Genomic DNA, 25986 nt, shown 5'->3' with positions numbered 1-25986 from the left:
AATATCAGCAATTAATAAATGTTTCAGTTTTTCGTAATGTATTTTTTTTTAAATAAAGACTTCCATTAAAAACTAAAGCAAAAGGGGTTTAGAGCGTAATATATATAAAAATACAATTAGATGTCCAAGGGCAATTCATGGCCATGATCCAAGCCAGCGTCCACTCGGTTAATTAAGTTGTGTCTGAAACATTTAACAAAAAAGAAAACAAAAGGATCTAGAAATAGTAAACGAAAAAAAAAAGCAAACTGCTGCTATTAATTTTATTCCAAATTTATATTCACACAAAGGGAGGGCCCTGATTCCATGCCCATTTTCCTCACTTACCAAGGAGATTATTGAGTTACATTTATTTCGAAAAAAAAAATTCTCCCAATTAAGCGTGAGGCTGTTGTTCCTCAGACTCTGGATCCACAGCACCTTCAGCAGACTCGGCTTCATCGCTGGCAGCAGGTTTGGTTCTGATCTTAGTGATAGATTCTAAAAAAAAAAAAAAAAACATGGATATATTAGTTGACTGACGTCAGAATAGGAATCTTATAACATACGTTGAATAAGTTGCAGAGTAGTAACCTTTCTGTCATCTTCAGTGGTGTAAATCTGCTGGGAAGCAGCGGCCTCGACGTAAACAAGGTTTCTAAAAACAAGAGGGGAAAAAAAAACTTTGTCAGTTTATTCTGGAAAGTCAATTGCTTCATTGTCACGTCCAAAAAAACATAGTTTACGCGTCAAGTAAGACTTAGATTTTTTTAAGTGTTTAAAAAATAATCACTTACCCCTTGCGAACATAGTTCTCCATGAACGACAGCTGGTTTCCCTCAAAAACAACAATCTTGAACCAAGATGTGTGATCCTTGCCGGTGTTAACAGCAAGACTGTACTGGATATAAGAGCGGTTGGTGTTCTTGGAAGTGCTGATGGCAATATCAGTACCGACACGGCCAACGAGAGTCATGCGAGCAACGTTGCTACGCGCCACAGGGGTTGTGGAGAAAGCACGAGCAGAGGTCATTCCAGTGAATTTGCTAGCGGCCCGTGGCATTGAAGAAAGATTGCGGAAAAAGCTCATTGTAAATCTGTGTGAGAAAAGTTATGAAAATCAAAAATTGCTGACGCGTGTGGTAAAAATAAGTACTAGATGATTGGGGAAGAAGGGTTTAAACGGTGGTGATGAGCTTTTTTTTTGTGTGTGTTTTACAAAGCCACTCTCTTTGTATATATATATATATATATATTTAGGTTCTTTATACATCCTGGTTCGATTCCTAAAAGGGTAATTTGGGGGTTAGGGCAAATTTCTAGTAAGGTTATATGTAGACATTTTGCAACAACCTACCACTCAAAGTCACAACAAACATATCCTGCTACATTTTTTTTTTTTTTTTTTTTAATTATTTGCCTTTTATTTTCATCCTATTTTCATTCTAAAACATACTTGGAAACTTATTCTGTTTCATTGAAAACACATTATGATTATGTTTTGATTTTAGTCAATAATTTCCCATTCGCCAAACCGAGAGTTGCCATTCCATACGTAGGCTTCCACATCCCACATACTTTGAGAATTGTCAGACTTGGACAAACCTACATTTTCAAGATACTTGGAAACAGCACCCCAAACCTTTCCACCTACCCTTGTATTATCACCATCATTTTTTGCTTTTTCGACAACTAGCTCCACCTTCAGTTGTAAACGGCTAACTATTTGGCCCTCATCTAAAAACCCATCAAATGATTGTAACAAAGTATTGTCAGGTATATAAACTAAATATCCCTCTGAATTTTTTTGGAATTTTTCTTCTTCAGATAAAACTTTTGCATTTGATTTGATATCCGACCGAGGTCTAAGCGATACGTATGAATAATATTTGGGCATAAACTCATAATAATCTACTGCCTGAAACATTTTTGGTGGCGACAATGTTAAAAAAGGCTCCAGCTTTTCTTCCGGATTAGTTTTGGTTATATTCTCTTCATTTTTTCTTTTTTCATATTCTTTTTCAAATGTGTCTTTCATCGACTGCAAAAATGATCCTGAAGTTGCATGGCTAGGAACAAATAAAAATGCTGGGTGTGGCTTTATAGATCTATCTGGAGGAAAGTGAAAAGTATTGCTTGGCTTCTTATATTTGTGTTGCAAAATATCCAGAAACTCCTGATCATTAGCCATGAAGTCAGATCCCAAGTCAACTTCAGGAGCACTAATTGTTGATGCAAGAGGTTCAAAACTGTTGGAATTGTTGGAAAAGATGACTTCTTCCATTTTGCTAAAGTCGCGAGAGAGTCGTGGAACAAAAATATTTGGCTACTAGGAAGAAGAAGAAGAATGGGTTGGAAATATTCTCTATTTAAAACGATAAGAATGTTGTTCATCTTTTATATTTATCTCAATGTGGGGATTCTTTCTTGAGTTGGTCATGGGAACTTTTGACAACCATACCCATGTTGGCTTTTTTCTTAAATTGAGTGGATCAAAGCATGGAGTAATATTACCATGATTAATCTTTTATTGGTATAAACCGATGAATTGACAAAAGCTTGAAAGCCTCAAATTAGAAGACTTTCTGATTCAACTTTTTTTTTTTATTGTTAATTTATTGTTGAAATAAATTGATTTTACACTGATATACCAAGTCAATTACAACACGCCAATTATATAAGATAGAGTTGTTACTAATAAACATTAAAAAGATGTCATAATTTCTTAACCACGCAAGGCTACAAAAACAATTATATTTTGAGATAAACCAATATGTATATATATATATATATATGATTAAGAATCAAGAATAAATACATTGATGAATTAAATGTTACCAGTTATACCAATTTTTAATATTTCGACTTAAATTATAAGTCAAAACAAGTCAAATAGTGATAAAAGTTTTTTTTATTATTTTTGTTTTTGTTGTTGTTGTTTGAAAAAACTCAATTTAATTGGTGGTCTTTGAGTAATTTCTGATCAACAATCAATTAAATGGTAAAATTATTGATGCTTGATGAATTTTTATGTTTCAATGTACGAGAGGAACTGAGCCTACATAGTGAAATTTAGTTGGACTATGTTTCATATTTAAAAATATTTTTTAACTGATTGCAATAGTGTTTGTTATTCATTTTTAAATAAAGAAATGGGGCAGCTTAGGCCTATTTTTTAAAAAAATTTTATATATGGAAAGTAAATACATATATATGTTACCAAAATTTTAAATAGTTGAACTTATTGTCAAAAATTATACTATTTTTTAAAAAAGAAACACCTATTTAATATGCGCCAGTTTGATTTAATTTTTTTAAGTTCTTGCTCATACAGAAATGATGGAATAAATGAACATAGCTATGTTTTGATACCTATAGGTATCGCCAAAGCCCATTATACAATTTTGCTTTTCGTTTGTCATACTGTCTATATCCATAAGATATGATACATCACTAAATAGTTTTTTCTGAATGGTCAATATTTAAAATATTGTTAAAGTAAAGTTTTTTTTGGGTACCATTATTTTATACCTCAAATTTTTGAATTATATGATAACAAAAAACTATTTAAATTACAAAAAATCCTTTTCTCTTTTTGGTTTTGGGTTTTTGGTTTTTGGTTTTTGGTTTTTTCTTTTGTTCTCTTTTATTTTCTTCTATTTGTTTATTTACAGGATTAATCAATAATTTATTCTTGTTCTCTACTGTTTATTCTTTTCTTATTTCTTATAGTCACAATGACAAAAAAATACATCTGGATTGATTGCGAGGTAATTAGTCAATTAAGATATGAAAAATATAGTACTAAGCACGCTATAATAATAGTTTACTGGATTAGATCATAAAAACGATAAAATTCTTGAAATCGCCTGTTTAGTCACAGATACAAATTTGAAAATATTGGACCCAGTAAGTTTCAAAAACTTCAAATTTCTTAAAAAATTTAACAATTGTTAGACAGGATTTAATGCTGTTGTTCATTACACAGACATGGTTTTGAATAGCATGAATAATTGGAACCAAACCCATCATAGTCAGGTAAGAAGAAATACCAAGTAACTACCTAAAAAGTTATAAATCACTAACTAAAAAAAGTCTGGGTTAATTACGCGAGTACGGAATTCAAAAAATACTCCTCAAGATGTGGAAAAGCAGCTAATCTCTTACCTCAAAAGATTTATAGGTCGTGATAAGGGGATCCTTTGCGGAAACTCAGTTTATGTTGACCGCATTTATATTGAAAAAGATTTTCCTAAAGTAGTTGAGCTGTTATATTTTCGGCAAATTGATGTATCCTCCATTCGCGAGTTTGGCTTGGTTCATAACAACCTCCTCATGATGCGTGCCCCTAGAAAGAACAACAAACATGAGGCTATGGAGGATATTAAGGAAAGTATTGCAGAGCTGCGCTGGTATGCAAACAATTATCTCAAAAAATCTCCTCTTTATCAGTGTTAGGGTTTAAAAATTAGGCATAAGAATAAAATTTAAAATTTTTAAAAATTTTAGACCCGTATTATTTTCATTTATAACAAAATAATTATCATTTCGTCAGGGACAAACAAGTTATTCAGTTGTTCCTATTATGTCATCAATAATAATTTATATAACTAAATTTTTAAATCAATTAAAGGTACAAGTAACAAAAAATTTACTGAGTTTCCTAATTTTCTCTTTAATTGCGTGGTAGATAAAAGATCACATAAAAATGCCCTCTTTAAAATAGCCATTTAGCAGGAATTTACAAATCTGATTTTACAGTCATATTGTATCACCCGTTTTCATCCTTTCATGCACCCTCTCTAAGAAACTTCTTGAGCCAGCAATAAGTGGGCTCAAAAACAAATTCAATAAAGAATGTTGTTCCACAAGTGACTGATTTTATTCGCATCTCTTCTTTTGCAGTTTTTTTCCCAATTATCCTTTAGAAGTAACCTGATTTTTGCTCAACCCTGAGTGAATTGGGCTGATATCACTTACTATATTGTCCTATATGGGAAGCAAAAAGTTTGTGGAGTAAGAACTTTGAGAGTTTTTCACTAATAAACCCCTAATTTTATGACAACTCGCTTTAACCCACCACTTATTTTTGGTCCAATTTCTAGAAATTTCAAGATCCCGGATTAAATCAACTCCTCTAAAAAGATTTTATACGATAAGGTAATTTGATCCACTTCAAACTATACAAAAGATAACTGTAAAAACTCCCCATCTTTCGGTCTATTTGTGAAATATCGCTTTGGTTTATTTATATTCTTTGAAAAAGTAAAAAATTGACTGGCCGATGTTTATTTTTTCCAACTAGACTTTTATTAACCAGAGATTGTAATGAGCGATTTCTCAATAATAAGGGTAAAATTGCAATTGGTAAGCCGAGGACCGGTCTTAGAAACATTAACCAGTTCTCTAAGTTGGACTATCATTTCAGTAATAAGCTTCTCCGTATATTCTATCACTCATTTAAAGAAATTATCATCTATACTTTCAGATACTTTAAAAGATTAGCTTATGTATATATATCAAATGTATTTAATAGCCAAATTTAACTTCTCTAGCATATCTATTCCTCGATCAAATTTACCGCAAATCCTTGATTTTTTGAATGTTTAATGTTGTATCTTAGGTGTATATAATTATATTACAACGTTGTTACAAACTGGGATAGGGTTCACTTCTCTCTTTCCCAACGGCCTTATCACGTTCAGGAGAATACCTCGTAGTTTTTTTTTTTTTTTTCAGTGACCACGTATTTCGTTTAAGCCTCCCCTTTGATGAATTTTTCCCCTTTCTGCCACTTTGCACTCCAACTCAATTCCCACAACACATAATAGACATAATATAGATTCTCTTTTCTACATCACCGAGAATCTTTTTAATTGCCACATCTACATACAATGGTTGAAGTTTCGCTGACAGTCGGAAAACTGGACGCCTCGCTGGCGCTCCTGCTAACAAAAGAACATCACCTTATAGAATTCCCCACCATCCTGCTGCCTCCTGATGTTGAGGCCGGTTCCATAGTCAAAATTTCATGCGAACGTGATCACGACATGGAGGAAATTGATAATAAAAAGTTCAACAGTATTCAAGACGAGCTCTATGCTACGTTTGGCACAAAGTACCCACAAACTCCTCAGTTGCGCGTTCGCAATGTGACACAGACCTCAGTTGTTCTAGAATGGGACCCCATCGATATTGCCACGACCGACATTCTTTCTCTTACACTTTACAAGAACGGTTCTAGATTTGGTGTCATTCCAACACCACTTAAGCGCACAGCTACAAAGCTTTCAGGTTTGGCCATTGATACCAGTTACTCCTTTTACCTTGTTTTGGCTACTACAGGCGGTACTTTCAAGTCCGAGGAGCTGACCGTCAAAACACATAAAATGACGGACTTGACAGGTATCACCATTTGTGTTGGCAACATGGATGGAACTGAAATCACTCGCAGTGACCTTGAGGAAACGGTTAAGAAAATTGGTGCAAAGCCCCTTCAAGATACAGTCAAGCTTGACACAACTCACTTTATTTGTACTGTGGGTGAGGGTCCTCATTGGAAACGCGCTCAAGACCTTAATATCCCTATTGTACGACCAGAATGGATTGAAGCTTGTGAAGCTGAGCGACGCCTTGTAGGAGTCAGAGCATATTATCTCAATGCTGATCCTAAGTTACGTCCTCCTGTTAAAAGACCTCGTGCATCTTCCTACGGAGAAACATCTCTTGCCAACGCAAGTGCTCCCGACTCAGGCGCTACTACCAATGGTAGTCTTTCGGCAACTTCTTCAGCTGGGCCATCTAATCCCAGTGACCCATCTATAAACAACTCTGGGGAAGCTAAGACCACTCTTGCAAACTCATTGCCTCCTGTCAACACGTCTGGCCACAGACGTACTGTTTCTGAAATCCAAGACTCTCCCATATCTACTCCTGTTGCTACAACACCATCCATTGAGCCTCTAGCCGAGGAGCCGGAAGCTGAGGCTGAGGCTGAGAATGCTAGCACAGAGCTCGAATCTACTACGCCTTCCCAAACTCCACCTTTGCCCTCACCTTCGCATGATAAAGAAGCCGAGCCTAGCTCACAAAAGGATGAAGATGGTAAACCTGAAACTAATGGAATCACACCTACGCCTACAATTGAGGTCACACCCCCAGAGGAACATAAGGAGGAAATTAATAAGGAAATTAATAAGGAAGAAAAAGAAGAGGAAAAAGAAGAGATTAAAAAAGACAATGATGAAGAGAGTGAGTTAGATAATGTTGCACTAGATTCTGAAACCACTACATTGGCTACAACAAACACTGCCACAAAAAAGCCTGATGACGAATTGGAAGATGATGCTTTGGAAGATGATTCTTTGGAAGCTGAAGCAAGCATAAGTAACGACACATCTCGAATAAAAAAGGATGATGAACAGGAAGAAGCTAAAGACACAACAGCTGTTGTACCAGAGAGCGAGTCTAGTGGAGACTTAGCTGAGAAACTTGAGGAGAATTCTACTGGAGATGGGGAAGACAAGAAAGATGATTTTGAGGAAGTTCAGCTTGGTGATGAAAATAAGGATTAATATATAATAGGGTTATAATTGGGTGTTTAATACACATACTGAATTTTTTTTAATTGAGCCTTTTTACACTGGGAGAAAATTAAGGCTCGAAATTACTTCGAGCTTTCAATCTAAGATTGAAAAGGGAATTTTTTCCCTGATTTTAACTATGAAAGGCTTTTATCGTAGTTTATTAATATTATTAGAGAACAGGTTTAAAAAAAACAGGAGTGAGAAAAAAAAACAAATTGTACAACACTAAATGCGAGAATGAACTGGCTGCAAAGTAGTTTACTCGCCAAATAATCGTCGGACTCTTCTCAAGACAGAGTCCTTTTCAGGATCTAAAAAAAAGTTAGAAACTAATTTGGTAAGTTAAAAAATCTGTACTAACCATATGGGTGATCCTTGGATGGAATTTCCAATACGGCAGGGAAGGCCTGTGTGTAAGTGTCAACACGGTATCTAATTTTATCAGCGACCTAAACAATTTGTCAGTAAAGACTTTCAAGTTTTTATTTCCTTGTTTCTTTAAAAAAAAGATTATTTCTCTTTCCATTTTGTTTCCCACTTACGTGCTGGTTAATAAGCAAGACAGCAATATCCTTTCTGTTCTGAGTAAAGTCGTCAAAAGAAGCTTCAATAGCCTCAGGTGTAGTCTTAGCATCAACAACAAAGAAGTTCTTGACCTTCTCACCGCCGTCAGTCTCCGAGATTTGACCAATGCCGGCAAGCAAAAGTCCAGTGACAGAGTCCTCATCACCAATCACGGCGAGCAATTGACGGTTCTTATAAGTTTGCGAGCTGGGAGCAGACATTTTTCTGGTGTCGATATCTATTCAAAAAAAAAAAAAACCACTGGGTCTTCAAGAGTTCTGGTGATACCAAATAAAAATTTCAGTTAAAATTTCTTCTATTAAAATCTCTTTTAAGGCTGGAAAGACAAGAAACTGGGGTGTTTATAAAAACACGAAAAAACCATTTGAAAAATTCCAAATTTATGTATAAATCACGGTATATTTCGTGAAATAAAAATTCATACCCTAGAGAACAACCTCCCAAACAAATTGTTAATTCAACACGAATAAAAGCAATGGGTTTTGCATGAAGCATATCATGGAAGCATACCTAGTCTCTGTAAAAGTTACTGGACTTAATGTAAATGAAAGGAACAAAAAAAGATGTCCGCTGAACAGTCCAAAATAAGCAAATTATCCAAATAAGAAGACAAAAGATATCAAAGAAAATTCAAACACCAAAGTTTCCTGGGTATCTTTCTTCTCTTTTATTGTGGTTTTTTTTTTCCTTTGAGAGTGTTGATATTTGGTGATGGTGGTGGTAGTGGTAAAAGAAGAAGAAAAAAGAGGGAGAGGACACACACACACAGCGCGGGTGGCTGCTTCATCAAGAGCCTGGCTGCACATACAAAAGGTGAGCAGCAAATAACAGCCGCCTTTCTTTGTATGTGTGGCATCTAAGGTAATTTATAAAGTTGCAATATAATCATGTGACTTCATGGTTGGCATACCAACATTTATATGGTTTAAAAAAAGTTAAATAAAAATTAAAAAAGTCTTAACTCAACTTTTTTCAACGTCAATTAAGTTAACTTTCTGATATCATATGGAAAAATAATCAGTATTGAGTCCACCTTGATAAACTAAAACAAAGGACAAAAAGATAAAAAAAATAAAAAAATAAAAAGTAACGATGTTGACAGGACTCGAACCTGCAGCCTTCGGAAGATTCACACCGAAATCCGATGCGCTCACCATTGCGCCACAACACCCTGTATTATGTAATCAAATACACATTATTTATAAGTAACTGTTAGATCTCAAGTCACGTGCATCTATTTTCTTTCCAAAATGCTAGAATGAAAACAAACAAACAAATTTCCAAAATGTTGAGAAATCCCCAATTGCAAAGCTAATCACGCTTTACATTTTGGCGAAAGAAGATAGAGACTTGATGATTAAAAAGGATGAAAAGCGAAATGCAAGAGTGTTGAACCTCTTACACTGAAGCAACAACAAAATCAGACGATTGGAATTTTGAAGAAACAAGCAATGGAAGAATGGCAAGAAATTTATTGGAATAGTAATAAGGATCAGTGGTATCACAATATCACAGTGGAGTCAAAATGTACTGATAATCTTTTCAAAATGATCACGGGAGTGGTAATGAAGAAAGATAGTCGAAGGATCTTGAGTAATATTACTCAGTTTTGCACAGGCCATGGCAACTTTGGCGCATGGTTTAAAAAGTTTAGAATTGAAAAGGATAGTTACAACTGCAAATGTGGAGAGCTGGAAACAGTTCATCACATTTTGGTTGAGTATCCTTGGCTTGAAGAGGAAAGAAAAGGATTGAAACGGATATCTCCAGAGATGGACATATTGACTCTCTTAAACAGTTTAATTGGCTTACAAGATATTGTACGCTTTATCTCTTTTTTGAGGGATTAAGAAATACCATTATGGCCTTGATGAATACAAGTGGAAATAAGTTGGGAAGGTTTTTTAACCTCTTGTTCCTCGTAAGCTGACCATAAGACTTATTTTAGGTCTGTTGAAAATGAAATTTTGATGTCAAATTAAAAGTTTCTTTTGAAAATGAAAAGGTATACAGTAAAAAGGAAAAGGATAGCGCAGATGTAGATGATATATAATTTCATAACCCTTGAATGAAAACAAACAAAAAAAATTTTAAAGGGTCTTGCAAAATTACCCAATTGAGTAGTATTAATCAATTTTTCACAGGTCATGGAAAATTTGGTGCATGATTTAAAAGGTTTTGAATAGAAAAGGATATATCCTTTATAGTTATAACTGCAAATGTGGAGAACTGGAAACAGTTTTACACATCTTGGTTGAGTTTCCTTTGCTTAAAAAAGATATCTCCAGAAATGGACATGTAAACTCTTTTAAATAGTTTAATTAGCTTGCAAGAATTTCTAAGTTTTATTTTATTTCTACTTGAAAGGATTACGAAATACAATTGAACGTTGATGAAGACAAGTGGAGATAAGTAGGGAAGGTTTCGTCTTTGACTCCCTGTTCCCTATAAGCTGACATCTGGATATATTTTTGAGCAGTTGTGAATGTAATTTTAATGTCAAATTGAATGTTTATAGAGAAAAAAAAATGATATAGTAAAAATGATAGTATAGATGCTGATGTTATATAATTCTATAGCCTTTGAATAAAAACATATATACAAAGATTATTTTTCATTAAAATTGTAAAATCAAAAATAAAACCAACTATTTACTTATGTATCTAATATCCCATAGCTTAATCAATAATTACGATCTATTTAAAAAATTAAATGTTGTAACTAGACCCACACATTTTTTAACTATTAAGATTATAATAACAGAATAGTTATTAAAAGTGTTATTTTCTCTTTTTTTTCAATGTTCTTATAAAACTTTATGAAGTATACATTTTATTATGTATATTCAAATAAGGTGGTACAATTTCAAATATTTTTTTTTACAAAGTTGCTGGAAACAGTTAATTTTGATATCTCATTAACAATAAGCGTAAGCATTTTAAGGGTATCCATTTTTTTTTGTTATTTTTTTCATTTTGTGCATCGATTATAATCGATATCGATTATTTTCATTTCTTTTCATTTAAAATTAACAAAAGCTATCTTGGAAAATTCCTTTTCCGTTATTATTTGAATTTTCTTGAAAATTAAAAAGAGATATGTGGCTTGAGTTACACATATTGCGTATATTGGTGTTCATGAAGGTGATAGGTTTTAAACAACTCCGAAAATTGATAAAAATATATGCAGTAATCGCAACATTTTATAAGCTATATAGCAATATGTTGCACATTTTTTTGACTCACAATGAATTTTATTACCTATTTTACTGCCATGTTCAAAACTCTAGTCAATGTTGTGATTCTTTCAAAGGAATACATGTTAACATTCAGTTTTATTTTTTTTATTTAGATTAATTAAAAAAAATTAAAAAAAAACGGATTGAAAGCCAAGATTTAATTTGATGGAAGCTAAGATTCTTGGCCTTGGGTAGTTATGATAAGGGTTGGTTTTTTAAAAAAAATTGAAATATTTATTTTATTGTGGGGCAAAAAAATTTTATCAGTTATGGTTTGTCTCGAAAATGACAGAATGTCGTGATTAGGGATGCCTAAGCCACACTATTTTTATTTTTCTTTTTTTTCAGACAGACGCTTTTAATTTTTGGTTTCAGTTACAACATCATTATCATCATGTTTTCTATTTATTTTCGATTTTAGGCTCTACGTATACATATGAACTTTCCAATTCATTAACTTTCTATAGATGGACTTCGGACTCCATTTGATCACAACTATATGAATACTTATTTTTTTTCGGTAATTTTCCTTTTCTGGGTTAACTTTACAAGATGTGAAAAATCAAGTAATTTTCTTTATACTTCTTTACCATTTTAATATTTTAATTTATATTAGATAAATTCAAATAATCAAGAAAATATATTACTCATTATAATGTCATTTTCGTTTTAATCTAATATTTTTCACCACATTCCCGTCACAGCCAAACTTGTCGGAGTTCCTTTTTTTGCACTTACATTTTCATTGTTCAATTTTCAATTTTCTATTAACAATTTTTTTTTGTATAAATTCAATATCAATTCTCCTTTTTTTTAGTTTTTATTATTTATATATTTATTAAAATAATTTTTTATTCTGTCAATTAAAAAAAAAAATAATGTCTCACAATAGTCAGAAAAAAGACGAAGATTACATTCTTACTTCAAAGCAAGTTGACGACGTCTCCTCCGATGACGAACTTGCAAATAATGTTAACAAGTCAAAATCCATAGATCCTTATATTCAAACGGAAGAGGACTACGATAATGAATCCGGCAAAAAAAAGGGCAGACACCCTTTTTATGGCGGTAAAGATCATATTTTCACTGATCCTGTTGTTGCTGACCATTATCGTGAACTTTACGAAAAATCGACCTACGAAGGTCGTAACCATTTTGATCCAGATTTCACTTGGACCCCTGAACAAGAGCGCAAGCTTCTTTGGAAAATTGAGTTTCGTGCTTGTTTTTGGGCTTGTGTAATGTTTTTAGGTTTGCAGCTTGATCGTGGTAACATCTCACAAGCTCTTTCCGATAATATGCTTAAAGATTTAGGAATGACAACAAATGATTACAACACTGGTATGACTATTTTTTATGTTGTTTTCTTGTTTGCAGAACTCCCTTCTCAACTTATTTCGAAAAAAATTGGTCCTGATCGTTGGATTCCCGCTCAAATTACTTTGTGGTCGATTGTTTCTGTTTGTCAAGCCAAAATTACAGGAAAATCTACCTTTTATGCAACCCGTGCTCTTCTTGGTCTTCTTGAAGGAGGTTTTATTGCTGACACTGTTTCTTGGTTATCATACTTTTACACTGGAACTGAGCTTCCAATTCGACTCAGTTTTTTCTGGACAACTTTGACCCTGACTCAAATTGGTTCTTCCTTGCTTGCTTTTGGTGTTCTTCGTATGAGAGGAATAGGTGGCTGGGCAGGTTGGAGATGGCTTTTTTTCCTTGAAGGTTTATTTACTTTAGTTATTGGTCTTGCTTCCTTTTTTCAGCTTCCTCCATCTCCTGTTCAAACAAAAACTTGGTTTAGACCTAAAGGTTGGTTCTCGGAGTTTGAAGAAAAACTCATTGTCAATAGAGTTCTTCGTGACGATCCATCTAAAGGTGATATGCACAACCGTCAAGCAATTTCGTTTAAAGGACTTTATGAATCTCTCATGGATTACGATATTTGGCCCCTTTATTTTATCGGTCTTGTTGCATATATCCCAATGAGTACCGTGAGTGCTTATTTAACTCTTACATTGAAACAACTTGGTTTTAGTACTTTTAATACCAATTTGCTCACAATTCCGCCAAATGTTGCTCATATTGGATTCCTTCTTTTGCAAACGTGGATGACTGAATATTTTAACGAAAGAACCCTTCTTTGTACTATTCAGCCATTATGGTTGATTATTTGTTCTGGTGTTTTGGCATTTTGGAAAGATTCATTAAAGAATGTTTGGGGTACTTATGCTGTTTTAGTTGTTTATCTTTCAAGTCCTTATATCCATGCAATTTTGGTAGGATGGTGTTCTAGAAACTCGAACACTGTCCGAACAAGAAACGTTTCATCAGCTGTTTACAACATGTTTTGTCAAGCGGGTAGTATTATTGCCTCTAACATTTATAGAAAAAAGGATGCTCCATATTACAGAAAGGGTAACCGTGTTCTGTTTGCTCTTGGGTGGGTGTCTTTGGCTATTTTGTTTTTTACCAAGGCTTACTACGTTTGGAGAAATAAGTCTCGCGATAAAATCTGGGATGCTATGACTATTGAAGAGCAGCATGAGTATCGTAACACCACTAAGGACAAGGGTAACAAAAGATTGGATTTTAGATTTGCTCATTGATTTTGATATAAAAGTTTAGCTTGTAAAATTTTTTTGAATTTAAATCGTTTGTTGTAAATTTTTTCAATATTTTTTGTCTTAAAAATTAAAAATTAATCTTAATTTTGTTGAAATTTTTGATTTTCACCTAAAATTTGTCATTAAAACAGATCTATATAACAAAAACATTACCAAGGCTTTAATAAATCAATAACTAATACATAGGAATTTTATGATTCTTTTGTGGATTTTAAAAAAAAAATGGGGAGAGTGGGATACTATAGTATGTACTTAGTTAAGTATAATTCTCAGGCGATGGTATAAGGCTGTAAACGGTCATATTTGGGTGAGATAAATTATGCTGGAATCCTCCAACTCAGAGAGTTGGAAGATTCACAAAATCAATGAATAAATATAAGAGGTTTTGTTTTTAATAAGAAAAATCAAAAAATATATATAAATAAAATAGGATTAAAATAAAATTTATAGATAGAAAATTCTTTTCTTTAAACAACTTTTGTTCTTGGGGGGTTATGATTGTCGTTCTTGTTTTTCGATAAAGAAAAAAACTTCTTATTCTTGAGAATAAATTCTCTTATTCATAGTTGATCTTCTTCAATCAAAAAAAAAATTCAGATGAGATTTAGCCTCTTCATGAATTTATTTCCATTAGTATAACATTTGTTGTTTGCTTTAATTGAAAAATAAAGACCCCGGTAGTCTTGAACCACACTAATTTGTAAGTGGGTGGATTCCTGCGATTTATGTGAACTTTCACGAAATAACAAAAAGAGAGAGATGTATGTAATTGCTATTCTAGCTTTTTGATAAAGATAGGGAAAAGCAATACTGGTACAATAACAGGTTATAAAGCTCTGCTCATCATTATTATGGTAGAATCAGTACCAAGAAGTTGGTTTGTGTAGACGTCACATTCAACTTGAGGAACTAGTACTTTCATTATGCTGTTAAAAATATAACGAGCATTGTGTTTTTGTAAACTCTTTTCAATTTTGGGGCGCGAAATAAGACGTTCTTGTTCTTGAAAAGTGACAGCCATTTTGATATATTTTAGGAATAAGCAGTTAAGTAGATTTGTAAAAATGATTGATTTGATATTAAAAAAATAAGAAACTTAAAAGAATTTTCTTGCTTTTTATATTTAAGTTATAAATTATTTAATGAAATTATATTTGCTTTCATATAAACATATTTCTACCAGTAAAGTTATGTTTCGGCCTCATCAATTCATTATTATTGCTGTTTGATTCTTATTTTTAAAAGGCTTTAACTCGAGAATTTTGTTTTTGAAAATAGCTAATAGTCTGTGGATCATTTATTTTTCGGATATTCAAGGTAGACATGAATTAATCCGACTTAGTTGATACTACTGTCGTGTTTGCAATATTACTTTCAAATAAGCGTGAGTTTCCGTTTCAAAGGAGCCTAATACGGGGAAATTCCAGCAAAGGATGGTGACATTTTTATAAAATAACCGAAAAACCATTTTCAAAATAAGTATTTTCAAAATGTTTTACTGCAAATTTATAAATGTTCCAAATTAAAGTTCACTACAAATCCCAACTAATACATAATTATGTATAAATTGATTATAATCAATTTTGGAAAATAGAAATATACAATTATAGTCTGTTTAAGACTGTAACATTTGCTGTATACTAAAACATTTTTAAAAACTAAACAATGTTATTATTGAATTGTAAGTGTTTAACAAGTTTGAAAGGCATTTGGGCCTAAAGAAAGCTACACAGTTAATAATTTTGCACGCTGAACCTTCTTGTCACCAATCTTAAATTTTAACACAACGGTTCGTTTAGGCTAGGCAGGCTCGGTTATTCACGGGCCGTGCCTTTTATCAAGTTACAATTATACATTGTTTAAATATGATTATTTATGATCAATAAATACAACTTAAAAATGGTTTGATTAATTGAATTTGGATTTTGCGAAACAGACGGTCATGATGTCAAAAACCAATCAAGTGCTAGAGTTTGGTATGCTTGCGATTGTAAAAATAGTAGTTTGGATTGTGAGATTATTAAAAGAAAACATCTTTTTTCCAGGCTATTTGATAAATCTATGTGTTTTCAGCTATGGTTATATAACCAAAAAACATTTATTTCTATTAAAAATACAGACATTTTATACAAATTTCTCAACCTGCCAAATGGAATTAATGCAAACATCAGTTCCCAGTTTTTCAACTTGTAACAAGTACAATTATGTTACTTACATGCGTAATTTATGGCACGTGATTTGTTACATTTTTTTATTGTATAAAATGATTATGTAAGTTTGTGTTTAAATATTTCAGATGCACCCAGTGCTAAACAACTAAGCCCAGTGTAATAGTTTTAGCCGCGGGTTTTAGATACACGTATCCAAATCATAGCATTCTTACATAGATGTTTTTGGGATTTTAAAGATTTTTAATTTATATTTAATTCATTATTCTAAAGTAAAACTATCATAAAAACTGAAAAAACGTCATAAAAGTATTTGTCATTAATTGTTAGAGTATATCTGCTCTAGTGGTGCTGAGAGAGATAGACAGTATCGTGGTTAGGTGTAGCATACTTGTCACCCTTGGAAATATTCTCCGTCTCAACCTCAGGAGCAAGATGGTGCAAGACCTCGCTGAGAATATTGTGGTGATGGTGATGGTGCTCTGGCTGCTTTTTAGTATTTTCGTCGCACTGGCAGCTGTGTTCAGGAGCCTTGGTGACCTCCTCAGTGGCCTTTACTTCAGGGTTCTTGGCTGGTTCCATTGTGATTTATGTTTGAAATTATAGGAAATATAAGGTTCGGGTGAAAAAATAACTGTTGATGAATTTGATTTTAAGTTGAAAGAATTGAATAAAAAAAAACATAAAAGCGGGGAATATGACCGTTTATATACTAAAAAAATATTAAGCTGATGGCCACTAAAAACTTTAAAGAGAAATTCTTCTTTAAAATATGCCACACAGAAAACATAGTATACTAAGCCATCGTACCACTTAATAAAGCGCTTGTGATCCGTGCGTGCCAGGCAATTGTAACCAAAGCTTAGGACCGCCACTAGAAACAAAGGAATCTTCTACGTTTAGGCGATGAGGGTTCTCGGTCCTCGATGACTTTGTTTCCTTCATACAGTAATTTGCCAATAATAAATGGTCTTATTCTAGGATGAGATACCAAAAGTTATGTTGGTTTATGAAATATCGTATGATCAATCTATTCTCCAAAATGCCTTTCCCATTGTAGCAATCTGAAAACAAAAGACACCCCCACTTCTTTTTTAGTCTAGTCGATCTGAGATCAACCTAAAATCTCTGAATCAACGTCTAAATACTTTTTTTTTTTTTTTTTTTTTTTTGAAAATTGAATACTAAAAAGGTTTTCGTTAAATTTAAATATTTTGATATTGTGTGTACGTTTCTCTTGGCCAAATTTATACAGAACCCGGTAGAATGATATCATACTGTCTTATCTCTCAAAATTTCAAGATAAGACGTCGTAATAATAATTAACAGAAAAACTCTCGCTGTCTCTCGCATTTTCTGCCTTTTAATAATACGCTCAAAAGGGAAAGTGAAAATGCCGCTGTCCTTTTTACCGTTGTTGGCAAGTCGGAGCACGAGAATCAAACGGCACCTGGTGGGGGTGCCTCGATGAGTTTCTTATCTCGTTAAAACGTGAAAAGTTACCCTGAAGTACGTTATGTATCACATAAAAAATCTGTTGTGCTAGCTAAATGAGGATGTTATTGTAGACTAAAAAATTAAAAGTATCTCAAAAAATGAATGAAACAAAATTTTTTTCTCATATTTTAAAAGTGAAAAAATAATAAGATGAGATAAGTGTTTGTTTTTCTATTTAGTAATTTAAATTAAAAATCCTATAGATTATAACGTTTAAGGTTAGTTAAAAGTGCTGATCATAACTTACTAGAATAAGGCGTAATGTCAGCAGCTAACTTTTGGTCACAGGAAAGCCTATCAATTTCAGTGAGTAATCAGGACTAATTGATAACTTATCATGATAAGACCCAGCATTATTGCATTCCTTTCACAAATGTGATCATTTTCAGAATCACATCAAGATTCCACAAGAAAAAAATTTTTTTTTATAGTAAAGCGATAAAGAAATCTATTTTATTTTTTACAAATACAATAACAAAAAAAAGATATTAAAACATTAAAAATTATTTAAAAAGGCCAGTTAAAGGTGAGTGATCATAAGTCGTAAAAGTATATCAAATCATAAAGTTCCCTAAAGGAAAATTAAAAAAAAATGAGTTCGCAAGTGTAAAAAGATCCATTTAATGAGCCCTAGACATAATAATTGAGGCGTAGTTTCCAGAAGTAGCTGTGGCGCCACCTTCAACTTGGACTTGAGGGGCAAGGTGTCTAAGAATACTGCCAAAGATGTTGCGTTTGTGTTCTTTAGAAGAAGAAGAACGAACAGTTTGCTCAAAGGAAGAAGTAGCCATTTTTATTATTAAACTTTGTATATTGAAACTTTTGTAATTGAAGCTTAAAGTTAATTGTGGATTTTATTTATAGTGTGAATTGATTTGTTGTATATTATCAAAATAAAAAATAAATAAAAACCAGACAACATGCCTTCTTTTATAAGATTAAATGAGAAATCAAAAATTAAACTTATAGGCAGTTTTTTTTACATTAGAAATTTGATGAACGAAGTTTTTTTTAATACTAACTTGCTTTCAGATCAAAAACCAAATTGCTGTGCTGTTGTGGTTGACTCACGATCACTGAGTAAATAAATAATAAAACGGCTATTAGCGATGCTTGTAAACGGGCAAAGTTTTTCCGGTTAATTACTGCGAAGAAACATGGAAGAATTTCTTGTTTAGGCAGAACACCGTGTATGTTAAACATAATGATCCTCTAACGGCTTGCTCATGAGCATTAACAAGAAAAAAAATTTTAAACGTGTATTCTTACATTTTTGTCAAATGGGAAAATGTTACATTTTTTCTAGCCACATTAGTGTACGCTTACACAGCCTTGTATTATGGAGTAGGAAAAACAAAAAAAAAAATTATAGCTTTAATGGGAACTTTGACCCGCTGAAACTAAAAATAAGATTTCAAAATTAAATGTTCAAAATATTTCAAAATATTTTAAGATATTTCAAGTACATTCTAGAATTTTTGGCTCTGGTTTATTTATACTGTAAGACTATATTTTTTTTTTTGAAAATCTCTAGCCTAGATCCTTTGTCATAATAGCAATTTCAGAGTTAGACAAAACACTAATTGAAAGTTATGTTGATAGACTTAATTATAAGTTCTACCACAATTTTTTAAAGACAAAATTTTTTAATTGAGCAACTTAGAGCTAAATATTTGGTGACAATATTGTATTTTTTCAGTTATTTGTTATTTAAATAGAACCCCACCCTAATTATAGAGAGTAATCACTTTATTAAAATTGAATGATGACGGCTAACTTTGGATCTATAGATATCTAAATATCGATATTTTACAAAAAGTAAACCGGATAAGAATATTTATCATTGTATAAAGAACATTAAAGTATTGTATAAAATTAAAATTAACATTTAAAATAAATAGAAAGTATAAAAATACATAAAAAAAACATGAAGGATTAAATATTATAAAAGATTGTAAATTTCGTAATGTCATAACTTTTCGTAAGGATCGTAACAGTAGCTATTTAATATTAGCCAAAAAAAGAGATGTTTCATTTGATATGAAAGCCAGAAAAGCCATTTATTTAATGAGCCCGAGAAAGCAGAACAGAGGCATGATTTGAGGAAGTGGCTCTAGAGTTACCCTCAACTTGAACTTGAGGAGCCAGATGTCTGAGAATGCTGCTAAAGATGTGACGCTTCGACCCCTTGGTAGAAGAGGAAGAAGATGTAGAACGAGAGATTTGTTCAAAAGAATTGGTAGCCATTGTGAAGTCTTTAATAAGAGTTTTGTAAATTTGATAGTTTTTAAATAGTTACTTTAGAAGTAAGCGTTTATAATGGGATTGGAAAGTATTGAGTTGTTTGATGAAGAAAAAAAAGAAGGAAAAAAAAATTAAAAACATGAAGGGATTGACTCTCCTAATATACTCAAAACTTAGAATGAGATGGTTAGTCTAATAACCATTAATGACCATTAATGACTGTTTCAATTTTCAAATTGCTTCCAGATTTCATTGAAAAGACCAGTTGGTTAAGTGCAATAAATTTGGTCAAGAGCAATCAGCAAGTAGCAAAAGAACATCGGTTAACTGCGCTTGTCCCTCGTTGATAAATTTGCTTGTGCATATATGTCAAAAATTTCGGCTAAGCATACCGTTAACCGTAAGAAAAATAAACCACAGTTTCTAATTTAAGAACCAGCTTCTAATTACTTTTTAAACGTGGACAGAGAAATGACCCTTAACAGCTGGTTAACGCGCAAGGTGCTTTTTTAAAATTTTTTTTCTTCGGATACAAAGGGAGCAGATTAATAATTTTTTCAAGGAGGCAGGACTTCCATGTGCTAAAATTTTTTTTACTCGGTCCTCCAGATGCACTGTTTCAGCCGCATACCGGGTATTAGCAGCAAAACGGTTGTGCTACACTTAAACTTCTTGCCCTTCCAAACAATCCTGGTCAGATGACCAGAAATTACTCAGTGAGTAATATCCACTTTTTTGTTTTTTCACAAAAATAGTTTCATTTGAGGTTATAATCGTTTTTTATTAATTAATAAAAGTTGACTCTTGTGAAATTGATATGATAATAATTTCATACAAAATGAATTGCTTCAAGCAAAAAGATATTGCGTCAAATTGATAAAAGTGACATGTTATCCTAAGCTCTAGATATTTAAAAAACCATCCCCATAACACTACATTGTTAAAAATAAGTTTTCCAAACAGGGTAGAATTTGACAGGTACCTCAGATGTTTCTGTTATTAATTGATATATTAAATCAAATAATTAATTAAGATCATAATTTTGATTTATATATGAACATTTAAAACTCATTAAATTAAGATTAAGATAAAAAAATTCTATTATTAAAAATACAAATCTATAAAAGAAAAATAAAAATACTAGAAAACATAACATAATTAAGGATCGTAAGGTCATAAATTTTTTTTTGTGATATCATAAAAGGCGCCTTAATAAAGCGCGTTGTAAAGTTTAGCTTCCATAGAAACTATTTATTTTGATTAATTGAATATAATCAATTTTTAATGGGCTCTGGACATGAGGACAGAAGCGTGGTTGGCAGAAATGGCCTTGGAGTTTCCCTCAACCTGGACCTGAGGGGCAAGGTGTCTGAGGATGCTTCCAAAAATGTGGCGCTTGGACTCTTTAGTAGAAGAAGCAGAGGAACGGGTGGATTGTTCAAAAGAAGTGACAGCCATTGTGAAATTTTGTATGTGAAGTTTTGTTTGTATGTAGAAAGCTTGAGATAAAAGCAGATTGCGTTTGAGTGTAATGTAATCGAAGTGATTGATCTAGTAAAGAAAAAAAAAGAAGCGAACATTTATAGGAATATTGTTTTCTTTTATAGTTAAATTCTTTAAGCTTTTTAAGCTTCTTAAATTTTTTTAAATTAATGAAATTTATAAAATTGCTTTTAGATTTTGTCAAATAAATTTAAATTTAGTGGGCTCGTTTTAGTTGAGTCACGATTACAAAAAAGTAGACATAAACACACACATGGGGTTTTCCGAACACCGTTAAAGAAGCTTAACAGCAAATACAATTGTAAAAAAAAAAGAAACTTCTATTGCCGGAAATGCTAGTTAACAGCTCAGCTGAAAACAAAAAAGTAATTTTTTTCTTGCTCCTGATTTAATACTAGTATTCAATAGCCTTACAAAAAATTTCATAAATAAGTTATTATTAGTTTTACATTTTGAACATTTTTTTTTTAAAGGCAGCTTTAAAAAAAGAAAAAATCCCACTATTCTAGAGCATTCATTAGACTAAGCTATTTTTTTTGAAAGTTCCAGACTAGGAGGAAATATTTTTTTCGTGGCACTGATAGTTCCTAACAATTAATTATCTTCTATAAGATTCAAATGAAACTGCAGTTTTTTTTTAACATTGATATTTCACCATGAAGACTTAAAATTATGAGTTATAAAGTTTTACAATTTGAACAATATTATTAATTGGGCCAAGAAACAAAGGAGAAGACAGCTTTAAAATTTTTCTTTTAATTCATCTGAACTTAAGGAGAAGAGGGTACAAATTTTTTTATTGTTGCACTTTCCAAGAAAACAAGCCGCGTTCAGCTTTTTTCAAGCGCGCGGCTAAAATATCATTGTAAAGATGAGTTGGCAGATGGCTCAACTTGAAAAAAAGTTATTATTACTAAGAGAGCATGGCTCATACATTGGCATAACAAATTAAGCCATAAGAAAATTGAATTTCAATGAAAATTCTTTAAAAAAAGATTGTTCAAACAATGAGAGAGCAAATTTATGATTAAGGGGAATCTTAAAGAAAACAAAAGAACATGTTTTTTTAGTCATTATGGGAAGAGGCTTGATATAATGTTTACTACGGTTAATAACGGTTAGGACTGGGTAACAAGGAATCCGAGCACTCAAAAGGCTAAAGGAAAAAATAACAACAACAACAACAACTTTATTTCAATTATTTTTGATGTGAGCTCCTCGGATTTCTCGAGTAGCCATTGAGTTAGCCGTGCCAGCACATTCACCGAGATGGTTCCAGCTGTCAAAACACCGTGTAAACTTAAATTAAACAATAAGAATGAATCGGATACTTCACCGGCGAAGAGTTGAACATCTAATAGCAAAATTCAAGATCAAACAAACACAATTTAATTGTTAACAGCATCTTAAGTTAAAAATACATGCAATTTACTGAATATAATACAGATAATACCATTTTAAATTATGTACACAATTACAAAAGTTAAAGTGTATACGATATATCGGATCTGATAAATAATTATAATTAACAAGTAATTTAAAAGTAATAAAACAACATATATTTAAAAAAACAAATCTATAAACATAAACATAAAAACACAAGCATTAAATATTAAAGAAAGTCGTAAAGTTTTAGGGGGTAAGGATCGTAACAGGTGCTTTTCAGAAGAAAAGACTATTTTTTTTATAAGTTTTAGAGTTTGATATGAAAACAAACTGATTTAGTGGGCTCTAGCCATGATGACAGAAGCATGGTTAGCAGAAGATGCCTTAAAGTCAGGATCGACCTCGACCTGGGGGGCGAGGTGTCTAAGAATGCTGCCAAAGATGTGGCGCTTGGATCCCTTGGAAGAAGATGAAGAGGAACGAGTGAGTTGTTCAAAAGAAATGCCAGCCATTGTAAATTTTTGTATTGGGAAAAAGATGTATTGTTTAACTTTTAAGTTGTTAACTTGGTTTTCAAGCTTTAAGAAGCAGTGATTTGTGGAGGTGTAAGATTGATTGTTTGATGTAGAAAAAGAAGAAGAAAAAAAGGGAATATATCAAGAAGATTTGATTCTTTTTATACTAAAATTCCCACGATAGTCCTAATTTCAAATACCAATTCGATCATGAGTCAAAGTCCAATTTCTTGTATGTCTTGCCGTTAACAGTGAAGAATATATTTTGGAATAGCCATTGCGTTGAAAAAATTTTTTATTACTCCTTGTTCAAGTTGCTTTCATATTTGTTAGGGAGTCTTTATAAGGTAACTTGCTCAGTTTTTCCGTTAACTGAAAGGTTTGTGTTAAGTTTTTTTTTTGGTGTGTGTGTGGACAAAAAGTAGAAAACCAAATTTAAATACAAGTAAAATTGTTATTTTGTACTCTAAAGGAAACAGCAAGAACAGCAAATGGCTTAGTCTTCTTAAGGTCGTGTCACATTTTTCTAACAAGAGAAAAGAATTGCGTGCTCCACACCTTGAGAGCAAAAAGAAAAAAAAAAATTGAGCGTATTTTTTATGGGCACGGATAGATGCTGACAGTTGAAAGTAAAAATAGAACTTGCTCTTGAGATGTCGAAATAACAGGTGGGGGGATGGTTTCTGACTAACTGTGAGAGACTTTAAAAACTTTTTTTTTTTTTTTTTGTTTGTTTACAACGGATAACAAAGGTTACTAAAAATTTTGTCATTGGAACCCGACCTTTCAAAAAATTCAAAATTTATAACTAAAGTTGTTTTTAGAGTCACAATATATGATTTTTTTGCTGTTATAATTCTAAATATTTTTTTCCCTTCATTTACGTGATTTTCATTATAATTCAGAATTAGAGACTCGAGTCAGCTATTACTTGTTGTTTGGGACTAACCGGTATAGAATTCTTTTCAGGAAATAGAGCCGCGGAGGTTTTTAGCATTAGCCCACCTCAATTGCTAACTGAAGCTCATAGCGAGCACGTTTTTGAAGTTTAATGGCACTCACCACTCATTTTTTCCTCCCCCAAACAATCAATAGACGTTGCGAAATTAACAGGGTGAGAAAAGATCTCTATCTGAAACTTATAGCGAAAAGACAGTTCAACATCAAATAAAACATGCCAAATATTAGGTTATACTGGGGAGCTTTTTGACTACACGTCAATTATTTCTATTTTAAAAAAAAAAATAAACTCAGCCGCACATAAACTTTTGCGGCTCTGTGGCTTTTTCTTGAAAACATTCAAACAATTTGACTGATCAGAATAAAATTCCGAATTACAAACACTCAATTTCTTTAAAAGATATAAACTAATTAATATCAAATACTAAAATATTTAAACAAAAACAATAATATATTTAACTATAAAAACTAAAAACCACAAAACTGAAAAACTAAAAACAACAAATTTGTAACAGGATATTAAAAATCAAAAAGGATAGTAAGGTAGACAAGCACTTCAATGAAGTTTTGCAAAAAAAAAAAAAACAATCGTAACAAATAATTTCGTTAAACTCAAAAAAACAATTCAAATTATTTAGTTTAGTGAGAACGAGCCATAAGAACAGCAGCACGATTGGAAGCATGCTTAGAGTAAGTTGTGTCAAAATCTGTTTCAACTTGAGGAGCCAAGGCCTTCATGAAAGAATTGAAGAGCTGGCGAGTGGAGCGCTTTGAGGAGCTCTTGGTAGAAGAGGGACGGACAATCATAGGTTCAGATTCGTAGGTAGAGTAAGCCATTTTTAATGTAGTTTTAAGAGATAAAGCTGTGAAAAGAAGATTGTATTCAAGAATGTTTGTAAATTGTTTGATGAGAGTATTATAATGAAAAAAAATAACTGGAAATTTCCTCCTTTTTATATTTCACATTTGATAATAAAAATTAAAGAAAGAGTCAAATAATGACAGATTATTTCATTCTTTCGAATCCAATAAAGTACAAACAAATCACTTAAACAGTGCTTACCATTCAAACAAAAATTTTTTTTTTTTCATGTTGCAATTTCATATGAAAACACCTTAGCGGTAAGAAATACCTTTGACATAAAAAACGATCATTATTCATTTTAGCAATATACTTTGCTTTTAGATATTTAGTTTAATTGTCTACAAGTTCACCGGGTACATACGACAGCCCTACCAAAATTATGCCAACGGGGCGTTTAGAAAGAGTGGGGGGAATAGCAGTTAAATTTACTTCTAACAGTAACAAAGCGCGTTGTGTTTACACTACAACTGCGATATTGACAATTTAATCATCTAACGTTAAGAAGACGCGAAGAAAAAAAGTTAAAATATCAAGTTTTTTTTAAAGGATGACCCGCCCGATTGATAAAGATTCCAAACAGTGTCTCCAAGAGCTAAAATTCCACTTAAACTTAGAAAAAAACATATTTCTAGTAGAATACCGAAAATTCATGACCATGATAATAAATGAACGTATTTTAATGCTTTTCTAATACCCTAACAGAAAGAGCAGCCAGAATCAAGTTACACACGTGGATCACAGCATCAAAGAGAAATAGCAAAAAAAAAAAGATCAATTCCAAAATCAAATAAAAATAAGTATCCAGAACGTTTTTTTTTAAACTACTTTAGTGAAAG

The 25986-nt window shown here is 32.2% G+C and overlaps 10 protein-coding genes across 10 annotated transcripts; 3 read left to right on the top strand and 7 right to left on the bottom strand.

The window, feature by feature from the left end:
* Positions 1-376: 376 nt before the first annotated feature.
* On the bottom strand, positions 377-1069 carry SAPINGB_P005814 (uncharacterized protein; the record flags this gene model as incomplete). Its single annotated transcript, XM_032000528.1, has 3 exons — positions 377-480; positions 549-637; positions 777-1069. The coding sequence occupies 3 exons, from the start codon at positions 1067-1069 to the stop codon at positions 377-379; spliced, it is 486 nt and encodes a 161-aa protein (XP_031856419.1).
* Positions 1070-1486: 417 nt separating this feature from the next.
* SAPINGB_P005813 (uncharacterized protein) lies at positions 1487-2263 on the bottom strand (the record flags this gene model as incomplete). The annotated part of the gene is made up of 1 exon (XM_032000527.1): positions 1487-2263. One exon carries the CDS (start codon positions 2261-2263, stop codon positions 1487-1489), a length of 777 nt encoding a protein of 258 aa, XP_031856418.1.
* A 1453-nt stretch (positions 2264-3716) lies between these two features.
* SAPINGB_P005812 (uncharacterized protein) lies at positions 3717-4437 on the top strand (the record flags this gene model as incomplete). Its single annotated transcript, XM_032000526.1, has 3 exons — positions 3717-3749; positions 3805-3888; positions 4075-4437. The coding sequence occupies 3 exons, from the start codon at positions 3717-3719 to the stop codon at positions 4435-4437; spliced, it is 480 nt and encodes a 159-aa protein (XP_031856417.1).
* A 1436-nt stretch (positions 4438-5873) lies between these two features.
* SAPINGB_P005811 (uncharacterized protein) lies at positions 5874-7553 on the top strand (the record flags this gene model as incomplete). Its single annotated transcript, XM_032000525.1, has 1 exon — positions 5874-7553. The coding sequence occupies one exon, from the start codon at positions 5874-5876 to the stop codon at positions 7551-7553; it is 1680 nt and encodes a 559-aa protein (XP_031856416.1).
* Positions 7554-7823: 270 nt separating this feature from the next.
* Positions 7824-8350, bottom strand: SAPINGB_P005810 (uncharacterized protein; the record flags this gene model as incomplete). The annotated part of the gene is made up of 3 exons (XM_032000524.1): positions 7824-7876; positions 7927-8014; positions 8108-8350. The coding sequence occupies 3 exons, from the start codon at positions 8348-8350 to the stop codon at positions 7824-7826; spliced, it is 384 nt and encodes a 127-aa protein (XP_031856415.1).
* A 3916-nt stretch (positions 8351-12266) lies between these two features.
* On the top strand, positions 12267-13994 carry SAPINGB_P005809 (uncharacterized protein; the record flags this gene model as incomplete). Its single annotated transcript, XM_032000523.1, has 1 exon — positions 12267-13994. The coding sequence occupies one exon, from the start codon at positions 12267-12269 to the stop codon at positions 13992-13994; it is 1728 nt and encodes a 575-aa protein (XP_031856414.1).
* Positions 13995-16522: 2528 nt separating this feature from the next.
* SAPINGB_P005808 (uncharacterized protein) lies at positions 16523-16762 on the bottom strand (the record flags this gene model as incomplete). Its single annotated transcript, XM_032000522.1, has 1 exon — positions 16523-16762. The coding sequence occupies one exon, from the start codon at positions 16760-16762 to the stop codon at positions 16523-16525; it is 240 nt and encodes a 79-aa protein (XP_031856413.1).
* A 1098-nt stretch (positions 16763-17860) lies between these two features.
* On the bottom strand, positions 17861-18468 carry SAPINGB_P005807 (uncharacterized protein; the record flags this gene model as incomplete). The annotated part of the gene is made up of 3 exons (XM_032000521.1): positions 17861-17874; positions 17925-17971; positions 18314-18468. 3 exons carry the CDS (start codon positions 18466-18468, stop codon positions 17861-17863), a joined length of 216 nt encoding a protein of 71 aa, XP_031856412.1.
* A 1273-nt stretch (positions 18469-19741) lies between these two features.
* On the bottom strand, positions 19742-21379 carry SAPINGB_P005806 (uncharacterized protein; the record flags this gene model as incomplete). Its single annotated transcript, XM_032000520.1, has 3 exons — positions 19742-19932; positions 20314-20344; positions 21227-21379. The coding sequence occupies 3 exons, from the start codon at positions 21377-21379 to the stop codon at positions 19742-19744; spliced, it is 375 nt and encodes a 124-aa protein (XP_031856411.1).
* A 1766-nt stretch (positions 21380-23145) lies between these two features.
* Positions 23146-25122, bottom strand: SAPINGB_P005805 (uncharacterized protein; the record flags this gene model as incomplete). The annotated part of the gene is made up of 2 exons (XM_032000519.1): positions 23146-23360; positions 24936-25122. 2 exons carry the CDS (start codon positions 25120-25122, stop codon positions 23146-23148), a joined length of 402 nt encoding a protein of 133 aa, XP_031856410.1.
* Positions 25123-25986: the final 864 nt, after the last annotated feature.

Source organism: Magnusiomyces paraingens, assembly GCF_902498895.1.
Source record: "Magnusiomyces paraingens strain CBS 517.90 genome assembly, contig: contig5, whole genome shotgun sequence".
NCBI lineage: Eukaryota > Fungi > Ascomycota > Dipodascomycetes > Dipodascales > Dipodascaceae > Magnusiomyces > Magnusiomyces paraingens.
Note: the sequence above shows the minus strand (reverse complement) of the source record. Positions and strands in the feature narration are given on the sequence as shown.